The sequence below is a fragment of the Aspergillus luchuensis genome, chromosome 2 (genome assembly GCF_016861625.1).
Source record: "Aspergillus luchuensis IFO 4308 DNA, chromosome 2, nearly complete sequence".
NCBI lineage: Eukaryota > Fungi > Ascomycota > Eurotiomycetes > Eurotiales > Aspergillaceae > Aspergillus > Aspergillus luchuensis.
Window position 1 is genome coordinate 2,023,648 of NC_054850.1, and position 16,528 is coordinate 2,040,175.

The 16,528-nt window shown below is 51.2% G+C and overlaps 7 protein-coding genes across 7 annotated transcripts; 5 read left to right on the forward strand and 2 right to left on the reverse strand.

Moving 5' to 3' along the window:
* Positions 1–239: 239 nt before the first annotated feature.
* mph1 (3'-5' DNA helicase) lies at positions 240–3,650 on the forward strand (the record flags this gene model as incomplete). The annotated part of the gene is made up of 1 exon (XM_041685372.1): positions 240–3,650. One exon carries the CDS (start codon positions 240–242, stop codon positions 3,648–3,650), a length of 3,411 nt encoding a protein of 1,136 aa, XP_041539463.1.
* A 1,237-nt stretch (positions 3,651–4,887) lies between these two features.
* AKAW2_20638S (uncharacterized protein) lies at positions 4,888–5,445 on the forward strand (the record flags this gene model as incomplete). Its single annotated transcript, XM_041685373.1, has 1 exon — positions 4,888–5,445. One exon carries the CDS (start codon positions 4,888–4,890, stop codon positions 5,443–5,445), a length of 558 nt encoding a protein of 185 aa, XP_041539464.1.
* Positions 5,446–5,992: 547 nt separating this feature from the next.
* On the forward strand, positions 5,993–7,108 carry cap2 (F-actin-capping protein subunit beta; the record flags this gene model as incomplete). Its single annotated transcript, XM_041685374.1, has 4 exons — positions 5,993–6,021; positions 6,143–6,855; positions 6,933–6,980; positions 7,035–7,108. 4 exons carry the CDS (start codon positions 5,993–5,995, stop codon positions 7,106–7,108), a joined length of 864 nt encoding a protein of 287 aa, XP_041539465.1.
* A 403-nt stretch (positions 7,109–7,511) lies between these two features.
* AKAW2_20640A (mediator of RNA polymerase II transcription subunit 11) lies at positions 7,512–8,206 on the reverse strand (the record flags this gene model as incomplete). Its single annotated transcript, XM_041685375.1, has 2 exons — positions 7,512–7,958; positions 8,123–8,206. 2 exons carry the CDS (start codon positions 8,204–8,206, stop codon positions 7,512–7,514), a joined length of 531 nt encoding a protein of 176 aa, XP_041539466.1.
* Positions 8,207–8,572: 366 nt separating this feature from the next.
* Positions 8,573–11,293, forward strand: TAF5 (putative transcription initiation factor TFIID subunit; the record flags this gene model as incomplete). Its single annotated transcript, XM_041685376.1, has 5 exons — positions 8,573–8,755; positions 9,087–9,228; positions 9,279–9,322; positions 9,376–10,187; positions 10,237–11,293. 5 exons carry the CDS (start codon positions 8,573–8,575, stop codon positions 11,291–11,293), a joined length of 2,238 nt encoding a protein of 745 aa, XP_041539467.1.
* A 360-nt stretch (positions 11,294–11,653) lies between these two features.
* On the reverse strand, positions 11,654–13,228 carry ppe1 (putative ribosomal protein/carboxylic ester hydrolase (Ppe1); the record flags this gene model as incomplete). Its single annotated transcript, XM_041685377.1, has 5 exons — positions 11,654–11,886; positions 11,979–12,232; positions 12,286–12,376; positions 12,457–12,962; positions 13,041–13,228. The coding sequence occupies 5 exons, from the start codon at positions 13,226–13,228 to the stop codon at positions 11,654–11,656; spliced, it is 1,272 nt and encodes a 423-aa protein (XP_041539468.1).
* Positions 13,229–14,310: 1,082 nt separating this feature from the next.
* On the forward strand, positions 14,311–15,944 carry AKAW2_20643S (uncharacterized protein; the record flags this gene model as incomplete). The annotated part of the gene is made up of 2 exons (XM_041685378.1): positions 14,311–14,463; positions 14,523–15,944. 2 exons carry the CDS (start codon positions 14,311–14,313, stop codon positions 15,942–15,944), a joined length of 1,575 nt encoding a protein of 524 aa, XP_041539469.1.
* Positions 15,945–16,528: the final 584 nt, after the last annotated feature.

A 16,528-nucleotide genomic window follows, 5' to 3' on the forward strand; every position in this document is an offset into this window, starting at 1 on the left:
AGTAACATCTGATTCGACTTCCCCAATAGTCTCCATATCAATGTATAATTTCTTTCTGAGCCAATGTGTGAACTGATTCTACCCAGATCTAGATCAGGACTAGTTTAGTATCCCTTACCAAGGCGGACTAGACCGCTTACTCGCTACTTATGTAAGCTTCTTTATCGATAAGGACATGTGATTGCTCTCAACGCGTCGCGTCCAGGTATCTTCGACGGTGGTCGGGGATTTATCCTACGATGCACCTCGGGTTCGCTATGTTCAGTCTTGATAGTGGCTCCTCTGACTATTTCGACGATGATCTGGGCGACTTGGGCGTCGACCGGCCTTCGGATGCGGCAGACTCGACTGATCCTGACACTCCCCGACCAGCCAAGCGCCGTCGTCTGAAAGCTGGTAAAGATACCCCAAACGCGAAATTACAATCGCATCAGAAGTCTCGTGCAGAACGTGGTGATGGAGCTAGGACAGCGCTAAGCTCAGACTCGTTTATCGACTATGATGACGACGAAGTGCCCTCTCCCGAACGAGAGTCACACTACTTCCAAGACGATAGTGAACGGGAGGCACGGTCCAAATACAAAGTCTTCGCTCCCAAAAACGCAAACATCCAGGAAAATATCTTTGTGACGCAGCTAACGCAACCTCCCTCTCCGCCGGAAATGCTCCGTGGTCCCCGTTGGAAGAAGCCTGATCCTGGCTTGCCTTCCCGAACTGCTGCCACCCCGCTGCCAATATCAACTCAAACCAGAGACTCGGCTGCTGATGTTGATGGAATTGATGAGTATGACGATGATGAAGAGATGAAAGCAGCGATTGAGGCATCGTTGCAATCGTTCGAGGAGGAAACATCAAGACCAGCTCCCTCCGTGCCCTTGCAAAAGCCCCCGTGCCCATCTGCTCCTCCCATTGCTGGACAGCAGAACACTACCGTTGTGGCCTCCAATGATCTTCTGGACGATATACCTGATGATGCCTTCGACTCAGACCTGTCAATGTCACCACCTCCTGCGCCTCAGCCTCGCCCGGCGGCTCAGTCATTCACACAGTCAACGAATCGCCCATTAGGTGTTCGCCAAACGACGCTATTTGGTATGGTTGCCAGACACCCAGAAAATCAGCCACCGCGCGGTGAACAGGTGTACTCTCCGCCTGAGAAGAGCGAGCCACCCACTCAGCATAAACTCAACCAGGAAGCCTTGGGTACGTGGGTTTATCCTACGAACCTGGGTAAAACTCGAGACTATCAGTTCAATATTGCTCAAAAAGGCCTCTTTCATAATTTGCTTGTAGCTTTACCCACGGGTCTCGGAAAAACGTTTATAGCAGCTACTATCATGCTCAACTGGTTTCGGTGGACCAAAGATGCTCAGATTGTCTTTGTTGCGCCCACAAAACCGCTAGTTGCTCAGCAGATTTCTGCATGCTTCGAAGTCGCTGGGATCCCTAGATCCCAGACCACTATGCTCACGGGAGAGGCTGCTCCGGGAATCCGAGCCGAAGAATGGAAGGCAAAACGCGTATTCTTCATGACGCCTCAAACTTTGATCAACGACCTAAAAACCGGGATTGCTGACCCGAAGCGAATCGTCCTGGTTGTCGTCGATGAAGCCCATCGTGCAACTGGTGGTTATGCATATGTTGAAGTTGTCAAGTTCCTGCGGCGGTACAATCAGAGCTTCCGTGTCCTGGCTTTGACAGCTACGCCAGGCTCAACCGTGGAATCTGTACAAGCTGTCATTGACGGACTTGATATATCAAGAGTCGAGATACGTACAGAGCAGTCACTCGACATTAGAGAGTATGTCCACTCGAAAGACACGGATGTGCAGACATTCCAGAACTCAGAGGAGATGGTCCTTTGCATGGACCTGATGTCAAAAGCCCTACAGCCACTTCTCGATCAATTACGGAGCACAAATGCCTATTGGGGGCGTGACCCCATGGGTCTCACAGCATATGGGCTCACCAAAGCCAGACAACAATGGATGCTATCGGACTCCGGCAGAAACGCTCATTTCGGCGTGAAGGCCAAAATGAATGCAATCTTCACGGTTCTAGCCAGCTTGGCTCATGGTATCGATCTTCTCAAATACCATGGGATAACACCGTTTTACCGTCATCTTTTGCACTTCCAATCCAACACCGAGGGACAAAAGGGTGGCAAGTACCAGCGGCAAGTCGTTCAGGACGAGAGCTACAAGAAGCTTATGAACCATCTGCAGCCGTGGACGAAGAATCCAGAGTTTATTGGACACCCCAAATTGGAGTATCTGAAGCAAGTGGTGTTGAATCATTTCATGGACGCTGGCGAAGGCTCTGGTGCAGACGAAAATAAGGATCAACCAGCCACTCGCGTGATGATATTCGTACACTTCCGTGATAGCGCAGAAGAAGTCACGAGAGTACTCAAAAGATACGAGCCCATGATTCGGCCCCATGTCTTCGTCGGGCAGAGTAGCGCGAAGGGCTCGGAAGGAATGGGACAGAAAACGCAACTCGACATTGTGCAGAAGTTCAAGAAGGGAACCTACAACACAATTGTTGCGACTTCCATCGGTGAGGAAGGTTTGGATATCGGTGAAGTGGACCTTATCGTGTGTTACGACTCTTCAGCTTCACCTATTCGTATGCTCCAGCGCATGGGACGTACCGGTCGAAAGAGAGCAGGAAAGATCACGCTCTTACTCATGCAAGGCAAGGAAGAGGAGTCTTACATCAAGGCCAAAGACAACTACGAAAAGATGCAGCAAATGATAGCGAGTGGCACCCGGTTCACTTTTCACGATGACATGTCTCCGCGGATCCTGCCCCCGGGTGTGCGGCCTGTTGCTGACAAACGAGCGATTGATATTCCCGAGGAGAATACCGTGCGAGATCTTCCAGAGCCGAAACGGCGAGGCCGGGCACCGAAGAGGCCGCCGAAGAAGTTCCATATGCCTGATAATGTCGAGACCGGATTCACTACGGCATCGAACTTGGCTGGGACCTCTAAGCGCAAAGCACCAAACAAAAGTAAGGCTCGCACGCCGACTCCAGAGCCCGTAGAATTGCCGGCGCTTGAAGATGTTCTGCTTACCCCGGCGCAGCAGAAAGAACTTGAACTCCTCTACAGCAACGCTGGGCCCAGTGAAGAGCTTCTGGTCAGTTATCCCAGAAGCGACGCCTTCCCACGCCTTCAGCTTGCGCCTAGACCTACGAAAGCTGTTAGACACGGGTCATTGACTCGTCGCATGATTCGAACGTTGCAAAAGATGGACCAGATTACTCCAAACTATGGGGATCGTTACAAGGAAATCATAGCACGTGAAGCGGCCTCCAGGCCGGAGGCCTCGATAGTAGCGCCGAAGTCCAATGGTCATGGGGAGGTTCATTCCCGGACCAAACCTAGACGCACATCCAAGGTGGTATCATCCAAGCCAAAGAATCATGAAGAGCGAGATGTGTCTGAAGTACAACGAACCCCACCGGCCAAGCACTCGGTATCAGCGACTAACGCTGAAGTGGAACCGTTCTATTGCTCGCAAAGGACTCAAGACGGAGATACAGATGACGATTTTGATCTTCCAGATGTCTCTACTCTTTTGGACAGGAGTGTGGAAAGGCCCCCGAAACGGGGCCGGTTTGTTCTGGATGATGGCGATGACTAATTTGGACATGAACGCATAGCTTGGTTACATTCTGCATTGGTGATACTCTGGTTGCATATACCCTCGAGCAATATACTTAGATGAGAACGGTGGAGTTATTTCTTGATGTCATACATATACCCGCACGTAGACACATTCTCGAACACCATAAAAAGCTATTTTAGAGTGGACGGACTGTAAGTAACCGAGACTCAACCCAAGAATCCAGTTATGTCTTCAATCTCTTTAAGTGTATATACCATGTGTAAGACCTTACTTATCCAAACAAGCGCCCCCGAATCTCATTTCTAATATCATGCCTAAATCGAAAGACTGAACAAGTACACGTAGTCATACACCAATCCGACACCTAGTAGTATAATCTTATATGTCCTCCCCATGCTGAACATGGACCAAAACCGCGATATCAACTCATCTCAGAGCCAGAGTGCCACGATAACCCTCTTCAATCAAAGGGAAGCATTTAACCACCTCACTTACCCACATAATCAAACTTCTTCGTCGAATGGTTATAAACATACGCATACTCAGCCACATCGAACCCCCAGTCCCCAATAACCTTGGTTTTCGCACTACACACATTCCCGGGCTTCTTATCGGTGAAAGCCTGGCAGTATGGCCTGCTCAGCGTCAGCATCATTTTACTCTCAAGAAGCCACACGAAAGAGACATATATCAGAGGAAGAGGGAATGATACATACCCAACCTTCGCATTCTTCCCACTCTTCACCTTAAACCCCGTAATCTCAAACCAACTCCCATCGATCTGTTATTCTGAGCGTCAATGACTCTCGCGCCTGTGGAAGAGACAGTGGATGGGCAAAGGAAAATCGACATTGAAATCAACTACTTTTCAAATGTGGTCCATTTTCAATAGATATCAAAAGAACATTTGCCAGAAGGGATCTATTTCCTTGAATCTTGGCAGGAGGGACGTGTTCATAGATCTGACAAAGTACGAGGTTAGTTAGGGCAGGTGGGCGGACCTACGCCAGTATGTACGAGCCTAATACTGACTATAAGAGCCTCCTCTCATTCTTAGACCCTCAGCCTTGCTTGAACCAACTCGCATTCGCATTCAATACCAATCTCAGTTTACCACTGCCACCTAGCAATCATGACGAGCATTTTCCTATTCTGCACCTCCGACGTGCCGGCAAGCGTATGAAAGCTCCGTTTTGTGAGGCTATCAAGTACAACTAACTTCTACTGTCACGACCAGACGATCAACCAATTCATGACAGAGTTCGCTGACGCCAGCGAAGATCCAAATATCTTCTGTCTGGTCCGCACTCCCGACCAGGAACAGTTCGATGAATGGGGCACCAAACCCCCTGTGCGAGACTTCACAACAGGCTTCAAAAACGCCCCTGATTCTACTCTTCGCCTCTACACACAAAATCGGATCGACGAACTCAAGACTGCAGGCAAGGCCGGCGGACTATCTCCCGGATGGCTGGCTAAGCTTGACGAGCGATCCCCGCATGACTCGACCGTGGTTCTGCAGTACCGCAAGATTAAAGCCAACTGGGCTCAGGCATTGGAAGATGCTGAAGAGCAGTTTCATATCCCCGGTCAGGCGGACGCTGATGACCAGTATATCTGGTGGAAGTGGCGTGTGCCATTTGCGGATTCTTTCCAGCTATTCAACAGCGTCGACGATGGTATGCCGGATATGATTCGGCTGTTCACTCGACCTGAGTTTGTGGACTCGGAGGGCGTGCTTCATGTAGATGTCCCCCATCAGATCATCAAGGGGGGGATTCCGGACCCCATTACGGAGAGTGCAAGCTGAGGGTTTGCCGGTCTACCTCTCATATCAACTTGCTGCTTATCTTAACTCTGCTCATCTCCTTACAGCCATGTAACATAAATCGGTTATACAATTGTCAAAACGTTCAAGACTCAATGGACATACTCCGTAGTCTTAGATGGCCTGATGGGAGTGGATGGTGTGACGTGACACAACTTTGTGGCTGACGTCTCCAGCCTTATGTCGACGTAAGGCAGTGTGGATTGCCACAAACTTCATTCTTGATAACAACCAAGCAATACCTGTGTTAGTCACTCGAATCCTCGAATACCCCACGCCTGTAAGGAATAGTCAGATGAGCCTCCTAATGTAAGCTGATTCAAAAGGCGGTGATGATCTGCCAGCGATAGAGTCTAACTTACCTTGATAGGCAGGCGGGGAGGGCGGCCTGGTGTGGCAGTAGCCCCACCACATTCCCGATGGGGAAATAACCTAGGGGGCGGCGGATCGCATTGGAGAACGGCGGAACCCGTGCCTAAACAGTAGACAGACTCAACCACAATCAGACACATTTCAGCATATCATCATCATGGCTGACGCTCAATTCGACAGTGCGCTGTAAGTGCTGCAGTTTTGGCTTTGCTCCCATACTATGAAGCCTGCCTAGTCTCTGGAGGCGACCGATCCACGCCATCGACCCCGCTTGCTGCCTCCCGCTGACCATCATACCTGCTTCCAGGGACCTGCTCCGGCGCCTCAACCCCCGCGATACGAAGCAAAACCTCCAGGCAATCACCTCCATCGTCCCCGATCTGACCGAGGACCTTCTCTCTTCTGTCGATCAGCCCTTAGAGATCCGCAAGTGCCCCAAGACAGACCGCGACTACCTCCTCTGTGACTACAACCGCGACGGAGATAGCTACCGGTCGCCCTGGAGCAATGAGTTCGACCCCCCGCTGGAAGATGGAACCGTGCCCAGTGAGAGAGTGAGAAAGCTCGAGGTTGCCGCCAACGAGGCATTCGATGTCTACCGTGAGCTGTACTACGAGGGTGGAGTAGGCAGCGTGTACTTTTGGGACTTGGACGATGGATTCGCCGGTGTTATACTGTTGAAGAAGGGTGAGCGAGTGCTGTCTTGTTACTTTAGACTGGCAATTCAAGCTAACATCCTGTTTTGTATAGGAGTTACACCAGGTGCTAAGAGCTCTGGAGAATGGGACAGTATCCACGTCTTCGAGGCTACCGACAGAGCGCGCATGTCCCACTACAAGCTGACTAGCACTGTCATCTTGCACTTGGCTAATGAATCCGAGTCCTTGGGTGAGATGGACCTGAGCGGTAACATGACCCGTCAGGTGGAGGTGGATCTGCCCGTCGAATCGGATGCGAGCGACGTCGCCAATGTTGGTCGGCTTGTTGAGGACATGGAGTTGAAGATGAGGAACTTGCTGCGTATGTCTTTCCTTTGCGGCCGTGAAGCGAGTGTTGTTACGTTACCGGGCTGATTGCTAATCGAACTGTTCTTACAGAGGAGGTATACTTCGGCAAGGCTAAGGATGTTGTGGGCGAACTTCGGAGTAAGTGCAGGTCTAATCAGCTGGCGGGCAATTTCATGCTAATAAGCGGAACAGGTCTCCCTTCCTTGTCCGAATCGAACAGAGATCGGGCTACCCACCTGGAGATGATCCGGTCTATGCACAGCTAGTCGTCTGTTTGTCAGTTAAGGAAGCCATTATAGCGTCGTTTTAGAGGCTGTTATTCATTTACATTTGTTGTATGTACTTCGAGCTCAAGGTTCCTGGGGATCCCAATATTACTCGTATACGATGAACTGCAGACGTTATGTGATTGTGCGTTGTAAGTACCATTTTCTGTGATGGCCTGGCCAGCCATTCCCGCGGGCAACTCTTCATTGCATAATGCAAAATCAATTGCCAATACATTCAATAAATTTGGGTATCATAGACAGGCTGTCCGCTTAGCTCCACCTGCAACCACATGGCAAGATATGGTACAGAACTCCCAGATAGTAGAGCAATCACCATATTCGCCAATTCAAGGACCAAGCCCTATCAAAATTTCGTAAATCATCCCAACATCAATGGCGTCTAATCAACCTCCATCTTCTCCTGCTCGCCCTCTGTCTTCGCTCCCGAGCTCACAGACGCCGGTTTGCTAATCCGCTCCACGAACTCCCTCGCAGCAGCCCACAGCTCTGCCTCCTTATCCTTACCCACCGTATCCTTCCGACTGTTAAGCCAACTAACATCGAGCGGGTTCGATGATGCGCCCGCTACTCCACCACTGCTCGCACCAGGTAGATTCTCCGCTCTCGACGCTGTGTCCGGCGCAAGAATAGACGCCTCTTCCAGAGCATACACCTGACGACGGAGTCGAACATCAATGGACGAAAGGAGGGCGAAGTATTGCGAAGTGGCCTCCTTGAAGCGGGCTTGGTGGGATGCGAGAGAATTGTCCGAAGGTGACTCGCCCGACCGAGCGTTGGTCAGGGCTTGGATTGCGAGACCCGCGGAATGAATTAGCTTGGCCACATCCTATAGCGATTTGCGGCGATTAGTGAGGGTGGAATGAAGTCGATTATACAAAATGAGAAATGTAGTAGCGGGGATGTTGAGTATCTATCGCTAGCAAAGTAGCATACCGGTGGTGTCGCGCGGGGAATAATCCCGGGCCTCTATTTCTTTTCTCTTAAACTCACCTTGTCTATTTCATTCAATTGCCGGATTCGATCAGCTGATGTAAAGACTTGGTCTGGCTTGCGGGTGTCTTTGACATCTGTCATTTTGTTTGGTCTTGGTTTTATTTCTTTGTGTTCCAGGCTGCCAGCAGAAGGAAGTAGTCAAGTAGAAGTGACAGGTAGAATTGGCGATGGAGTAACTAGTCGATCTGGACCTGCAACCAACAAGCTCCGTCACGTGCCCAACCAACCGGGGAACTCTGCTTACCTCAGCCGGGGCCCGACGCGCTAGGCCCGAAGCGCGATAGTGCGATATCAGAACTTCAAAACCTCCCGTGAATACTTGCGCGCCTCGTCCTGCCGTCACCCTGCTGGCACTTGCGACTCGCCATTTATCCCGTCTCATCCGCTCGCTCTCCTCTCTCTACATCTGAGGCTACAGATTGATTTGTATCTGATCGTTTAAGCGCGATGTCTGCGCCAGGCGGGGCCCCCAGCCCTGCTCCCCGAAGTGGAAGCATGGGGCCCGGTGGTGGCATGTCTATGCCTCCTCAGCAGCCCATGACCAACGCCGGGCCTGTCACTCCGGGTCCTCCTGCGCCTCCGCCGCCGCCTCCCGGTGGTCCGATGTCGCAGCAGAACCTCAATCAAATAGTAAGTCATCAATTTATCTTGTAATATCTATGTTTGTTGTTGGGGTGTACTATGTTTCATTGCGTCATGTGCCTGTGCCTGGACTGCGGTGTGATAGGGTGATGTGTTACCCCGGTGTATGCTTTACGCACATGGCTTGGTAATGATTATGAAATGAGTCAGTTGTGATTGTCTTTTACACTCACTGAGGGGGTATGGGAATGCCTACGTTTGCTGTCCAAGCTTTCTCTTTGTCATCCAACCTTGCCGTCCATCATGTCGGTCGTATATTGCTACTATTGCGCATCATGCTGTCACATTATATGTCAACGCTTGTACTAACAGTTTCCAGGTCATCGATTATCTTGCGAAGAAGGGCTATAGTCGTACGGAGGCTATGCTACGTATTGAGTCGGCACATCAAGAAATCGATGGCCGTCCTCCTATGCCCCCTCTTGGCGAAGATGCACGACCCAAGTACAGGATGGGATTTGGTAAGTCCTTTTCGGTCTTGATGATACGAAACAGTGCTAACAGTACGTAGACTTGCTCAAGGTTTGGGTTGAAGACAACTTGGATCTTTATAAGGTAAGAAGCAGAATCCTGCTCACATGTATCGGATTTATACTTACGTTCTAAAGCCTGAACTGAGACGTGTCCTCTGGCCGCTATTCGTGTACACCTTCATCAACATGGTGTCTTCTTTCAAGCCGCAGGATGCCAAGCAGTTCTTTGATCTGAACAAGAACCTCTTCTTGCCTGAGCACACAGAAGATGTGCGGGCTTTGGAGCCAATCAGCTTGCCAGAGCATGTGCAAGCTAATTCAACCGCCAAGTTATATCGTACAAACAAGTACCGTTTGGTTCTCAGCAACCCCGCCTTTTCGAACCTCATGCAGTTCCTGGAAAGCAAGCAGAAAGAGGGTGGCTCAGATATGACTGCCATCCTAAGCAGTTATTGTACTATCATCACCAAAGAGCGTACCGCGGACGATAGATTTAGTTTTGCTGCGATGCTGGGTCAAACAGACGGTCAGACATTCCCCAGTGAAGATGAAGGCATTCCTGGGCACCACCCTGGCTCTGCATACACCGGAGACAACCCGAACATGGCGGGAACTCTACCCAGGCTTAAGCTAGGAAAGCTCCCTCTGGAGCAAGCCCTCGAGACAGATGTTAGGGGCGAGCTGGCGGATGAGGATGCGAAGAACCCTCCAGGCCCAGGTCAGAACACTCTGATCCAAGAGTTTGACCAGATGATCAAGAAGGAAGAGGATGAAGAAGCTCCAACTCGTGCTGATATCCCCTATCCTCCGTCAACTGCTCGAGATGTGGCTATAGAGATTCAGAAGGTTAAGGAGAACCGCGACAGGTTCAGGATTGAGGGCAGAACTGGTGGCGTGGGTCCCGCTGTGAGCGTCTGCATGTTCACCTTCCACAACACTTATGATGGGTAGGTAACATGGTCTCATTGGTACTAGGTTTTGACTAACAATCAACAGAATCAACTGTTTGGACTTTTCGGATGATCTTATGCTTGTCGCAGCTGGTATGCAAGAGTCATACATCCGGGTCTGGAGCATGGATGGCAAGAAAATCCAATCGACCTACGACAATGTGGATGATACTCCACCTTCGAACTCCCGTCGTCTAATCGGTCACTCCGGACCGGTCTATTCAGTGGCATTTGCACCATCGATTACCAAGACGGACAATGCTGTCGCCCCGACGAACGCTCGCTGGCTGCTTTCGTCGTCTGCAGATAAGACCATCCGTCTCTGGTCCTTAGACCTTTGGCAGTGCATGGTGGTCTACAAGGGCCATGACCAGCCGGTTTGGGACCTTCAGTGGGGCCCCTACGGCCATTACTTCGTTTCTGGCGGACACGACAAGACTGCCCGCCTGTGGGTTACGGATCACATCCGCCAACAGCGCATCTTTGTCGGTCACGACCAAGATGTTGACTGCATCTGCTTCCACCCCAACTCGGCGTACGTCTTCACCGGTAGCTCCGACCACACGGTCCGCATGTGGGCCGTTACCACGGGAAATGCAGTCCGGATGTTCACCGGACACACTGGCAACATTACTGCTTTGGCATGCAGCCGCGATGGAAAGCTCCTCGCATCCGCAGATGACCAAGGATCCATCCTACTGTGGGACCTGGCTCCTGGCCGACTACTGAAGCGCATGCGTGGTCACGGAAAGGGCGGAATTTGGTCCCTGAGCTGGAGCGTCGAGTCAACCGTCCTAGTCTCCGGTGGTGCTGATGGCACTGTCCGCGTGTGGGATGTGACGGGCCCGGCTCAGGATCCCTCCCAGGGCCGTGTCGTCGGCGAGGGCGGCGCCGGCACCAAGGTCGACGGCAGCAACCAGCCAGCACCCAGCACTACGCAAACCTCAAGTGCGGTCGCCCCGGGTATGGGCAAGAAGAAGGGCAAGGATGTCGTGGTGACGCCCGACCAGATCAGCGCTTTTCCTACGAAGAAGAGCCCGGTCTACAAGGTGAAGTTTACGATTATGAATTTGATCATTGCCGGGGGCGCCTATCTTCCTTGAGTGAGGGACGTGTATGCAATAGCGCCAGATACCCTTTATTCCTTTTCTTCTTTTCCGCATTGATCTATATCATCTTTCTGTTCTTCGTTCAGTACGATTTCCTGTCTTCTTATCCCACATTCATGGGCAGGATACTCGGTAGCATGTGGCGTCTTTGGGGGCATTGACGGTGGGCATTGGTGTTGGTGGCGGCATTGTATTTAATTCAGGATGGAAAGATCCTACTACTAGTTACTATTTTTATCTCATATACTCAATACAGCTACTTTGAAACAGGACATCCCACCTAGTACATCACCACTTTGTACAGCATAAAATGATCTTAGACCTATATTCAACATCTAGTATAGTATACTATAGTTATATCTTCTTAAACAATCCCCCAGCACTAGCACCAGCACCAGCACCAGCACCAATCCCAGCCCCCTTCTTCATCGCCGCCGAAGCCTGCAAATCCGCCACCTTAGGCGGCAAAACCAAGGCACTGCGGTCATTTCTCTTATAAAAGTCTACCAAAATCTGCGCCGTCTTGGCCGGTTGATCTTCCTGAATGAAATGGCCTGCTTCCGGCAGGACTTGTAGTTGGTATTTACCTGCAGATATCGATATTAGCATATCATCCACTCAATACAGTTTCAAAAGTGACCAAAATAGATAAAGGAATAGGATGGGGGAGTGTACGCACCCTGCATCTGCCCAATCATCAACTCCTTATCGAGACGATCTGTCCCCGCTAGGAGGAGTAACTTCCCACCACGAGCATCGAGGAACTTGCGACTTAGACCGACGAACCAGTTCTCCCAGAAGGGTTTTGTGGCGGAGAGATTAGTCCGCCAGATCCAGGGTTTGGTGGGGTCGGGTGAGTTGGGATCTTCGTAAAGGAGGGAGGGGACGGAGACGCGGGCGGAGGTTTTGTTGCGGATTGTGCGCGAGCGGGTGCTTTACAGTTTGATTAAGTAAATGAGTGTGGAAGGGGTTGGTTGATCACTTACTGCCATTCTATCCCTGAAGTGATGGATGGGAAGCGCGATGGGCGGGTCATGAGATAGGTTTCCATGCTTTGAAGGGCATCCATGGCGGATCCTGGTCCTTGCCGTTAGTGTTTTTTTTTATCCTCCTTTGCTTGTAGTTTGCTTGATGAGATGAGGTGAAGGCCGGCTTACCCTCTACAACATCCAAAACTGCATATGCTAGTACTTTACTTCCCAGCTCGCCCTGTCTGGCTACATCGGTGATCACCGCACCACCTAGACTATGGCCGACAAGGACCAGATCGGGGAGACTCTCCCAGCCCATTCGGGACTGGGTTTCGCGGACCACGAAGACGAGGTCCCGGTTGAGCGTCTCGAGGCTTAGATCTAGCTCGATGCCCTCGCCCCCGTCCTCGTCTGAGGCGTGGGTAACTGCCGTGCTGCCGTGATCGCGTGCATCTATGGACAAGATGCCGGCTTTGGGGATGATTTTGCGGATCTCGCCGGCGCATGCGGCGAATGATAAACCGGATGAGCCGGCGCCGTGGTGCATGACGAAGAGAGGACTGGAGGAGTCTGCTGGTGGTGTGAGGTAGACATGGTGAGTGATCTTAGTGTTGTTGGGTGTGTCTATTTGTGTGAGATAGAGCTCCTGGGTGAAGTAGTCTGTCCAGGGGAGGGTTGTTTGTTGGACGGATCTGATAAGTGTGTTAGTTTGGTGATCGCTAGATACTGAACTGTGGGGGGAGAGGCGGCAGTGTGAGGGTTATACGCACCCGCGTCCTGGCCTTGCGAACAGTTGTCTGCTGGGTGAGGGAACTATTGTCCCTGTTGATGAGGTTGAGGAAGAGTCATCGTCGTGACTGACCTCCTCGTCGAGGGGTTGCATGGACGGCCCGGTTGGCGGTTGGAGAGGCAGCTTGGCCAGTCTGGACTTGGCAAAAGATTTTTGCAGCTCGCTCATGAAGGCTGCACAGGTTTACTGGGTAGATAGGTAAATGGGGTTGTGAATAGGATCAGCTCTAGGCTTGGAGGTGTGGATGTTGACATTGGAGAGGAGCTTGAATCGGGAGTTGGAGCTGGAGCTGGCGAGTGGATCATGCGGTTGATGGAGGGGATGTTTAGTGGCGGGTGAGTAGATCTGGAGGGGAATGATAGGCGTATGTGCTATTGGCACCACTATGGTCCAGATGTAGGATCTGTAGATTGGATATGGAGTTCTTTTTTTGTTACAGTAGAAAATATGTCTAAAGTATAAGAGGACTTATAGAAAGATAAGCTGACGGAGGAATGGATTTGCTGCATACCAAGATGGCTGATACCGTACATACCGTATTGTATTGACTGATGATACTTGATGGTATTTTGCAGATCACATTTTTTTTTCTTCCAGGGATCTTTCTCCCAGTGGGTCTTCGATCTTATCAACTGGGGTCTGTATAGAGTGAATTTGATTGTCTATCCACAATTCTACTCTAAATCATATTCTAGATGATATACAACAAGTATGCCCCAGGATGGGTTTCCCCACGGTGCGGCAGGTCAGCTGACCAGGCGTGTGCCTGATGGATCGACGCGCTAATTGTGTACTTCCTGCTTTTCTCTTTGTTCTTAATCTATTGATACATTCAAAGAGGATTGTCTTCTCCCACCATGCACCTATACCTTGCAATTCCAATCCTGCCCATCTATTGTTTCACCTCCTCGTCCTTACCATTTACTCTCCATCCTGCACCAGCAAATGGCGGTGATGATATTGTGTCCATGACGGTGACATAAGCCTGCCGTGACGTCACGGCTGAGCATTGCCGCCAGCCAAATGCCAGCCGGTGATGCTCGCAACCATCATGGATCCCCTTGTGTGCTTTTGGGGCCCTCCCGGTTCCACTATCCAGCCATTGCTATGCCGTGACGTCAACATCTGCCTCATGACTCTCTCCTTCGGCATCCCGATCGATGTCGCGCCTTCGTTTCTTATCACGACCCATCTCGCCCCCGCACCTATCGTTCTATATTCTATAGAGCACCAGGGTGAAGAAAAGCACAATGGTGTCCCTTAAATTTAGACGAAGCGAGGAGTCTGACAGGACCGGCGAGCAGCGCGATCGAGAGGATGAGCGACGACACGATGAGCCAGATGAGCGCACACGACTGCTCCCGCGCGAGCCCCCGGCCTATCTGAGCCCTGATGACCCTGCTGTGAGCTTCGCATAGCACCTCCCTTCAACGTAGATTATGGCTAACACCAGGCTCGCCAGGTCTCTCCCTACAACCTCTGGGGCATCCGAGCCCTACGAGGCCTCTCCTCCCTCTTCCTCGCCATCAGCTTCATCTGGTGGACCTTCCTTCTCGTCTCCCTCTTCGTCAGTCCACCCATGATGCACTCGCGCGGATCCGGATTCTTCAGTTTCGCCTACACGACTCTGACAACCGGGTATCTCCTGCTTGGACTCCTGTTCTTCGCTATCCCGTCGAAACCCATGTCCGTATCCGGTATCATCATCGCCATCTTCCTCCTCATCGACATGATCCTTACTCTAGCCGTCCCTCGCATCCGGCTTGAAGAAGGCTGGGTGGGAGTCGCATCGGTAGTCTGGGCAGCTTTCATCTCTCTCTATACTATCGTCCAGAACCACTCCGTGGCATGGGGTAAGCGGGAGGAAGAGGAGCGTCTGACAGGGCGGCCGGAAACCCGCCGTCCCCTGCGCGAATGGGTCGCTGTTCTCATTCAGACCGTCTTCCTGGTCATTTTCGCTATCATTGTCATCCTGTTTACCGCCACCTTGATCCTTCGCGCCCGCGATGCATCCCTCCCCGCCCCCGGCAAGAAATACTACGTTAACGGCGACAGCTACCAAGTACACCTCCACTGCGTCGGTAACGCTACCCACAGTCTTCAGAATGACACCCCGACGGTCCTCATCGAAGGCGGCGACTGGCCCGTCGAACATACCCTGCAGCCATTCATCCACGATGCATACCAGTCCGGCCTCGTCCCTCGTTACTGCTACTGGGATCGTCCCGGCTTCGGCTGGTCCGACAACGCGCCCTCCCCCTTCTCTGCCGGCATGGCAGCAGATGCCCTATCCGAAGCACTCGCTCTCGCCGGCGAAGAGGGCCCCTGGATCCTCGTTTCGGCCAGCGTTGGTGGCATCTACAGCCGCATCTTCGCCAGTCGCCACCTGCTCGAGATCTCTGGAATCGTTCTGATCGACAGCCTCCACGAAGACTACCTCAGTAACATCGGCTCCCCGGGCCGCGGCTTCACACTCTGGCTCCGCGGCATCTTCACCCCGCTAGGACTGGACCGTATCGCCGGAGCCATCTTCAAGGGACGCACGCGCGAAGACCGCGTCTACGGCCGCAGCTCCTACCAAACGGGGAAGATCGTCAAGGCGAAATTACAGGAGAACCTTGTTGCTGAGTCGATGACCTCCTCGGAGATCCAGACGGCCAGACACGTCCAGATGGCGGATACGCCACTCGTGGTGATTAGCTCGGGTATTGAAGTTCGGAAGAGTGAAAAGTGGGCGAAGAGACAGGAGGAGTTGACGAAGATCACGAAGAATCTCAAGAACTTTGATATCGTGAAGGGGGCGCCACATGAGGTTTGGCGCGATGTGGAGGGGAGGAGAGTTATTGAGAAGAGATTAGGTGAATTGGTCAAGAAGGATGAGTAGGGATTGTATTTTTTTAAATATCACTTCTGTTCTTCTTCCTTTCTTTTTTTTTTTTTTTCGTATTGTGTTCGTGTTTGCTTTCCCCCTTTTCTCGGCTCGTGATATTCATATCTCTTCACATATCTAGTCACTTTATCTCTTACAACCTCGTGTTTGAAACTCTGCACGATCTTACGAAATTGACGATACATTATGTTGTTATTTTTCCATACTGTACTATATGTACCATATGATACGTACTCAGCCCAATCATTGTTCTTTATTCCATGTAACCCAACTACCCCAAGAATATAGCATTGACATAAGTATGATCATGAAAGTAATAGAGGCAGGTCAATGTAAGTATCCCACGTATTGATAAGTGGGAGTATAATTCATATTCAAGTGGCTTGAATGCACCATGTTATAGTTTGTGAATATATTCCCGATTTCCCCGGCTTCCCCCTTTCCCCAATTTCCATTCCTTCCTTCCCTTGTTAATTCCCATGCCCTTTTCTCCGGCTCGTCCTCCGCTTTAGGTACACGCAGCTGCGGCATGGACAAACGATTGTATATGTATTGGAAGTAGGAGATGATCGATATAG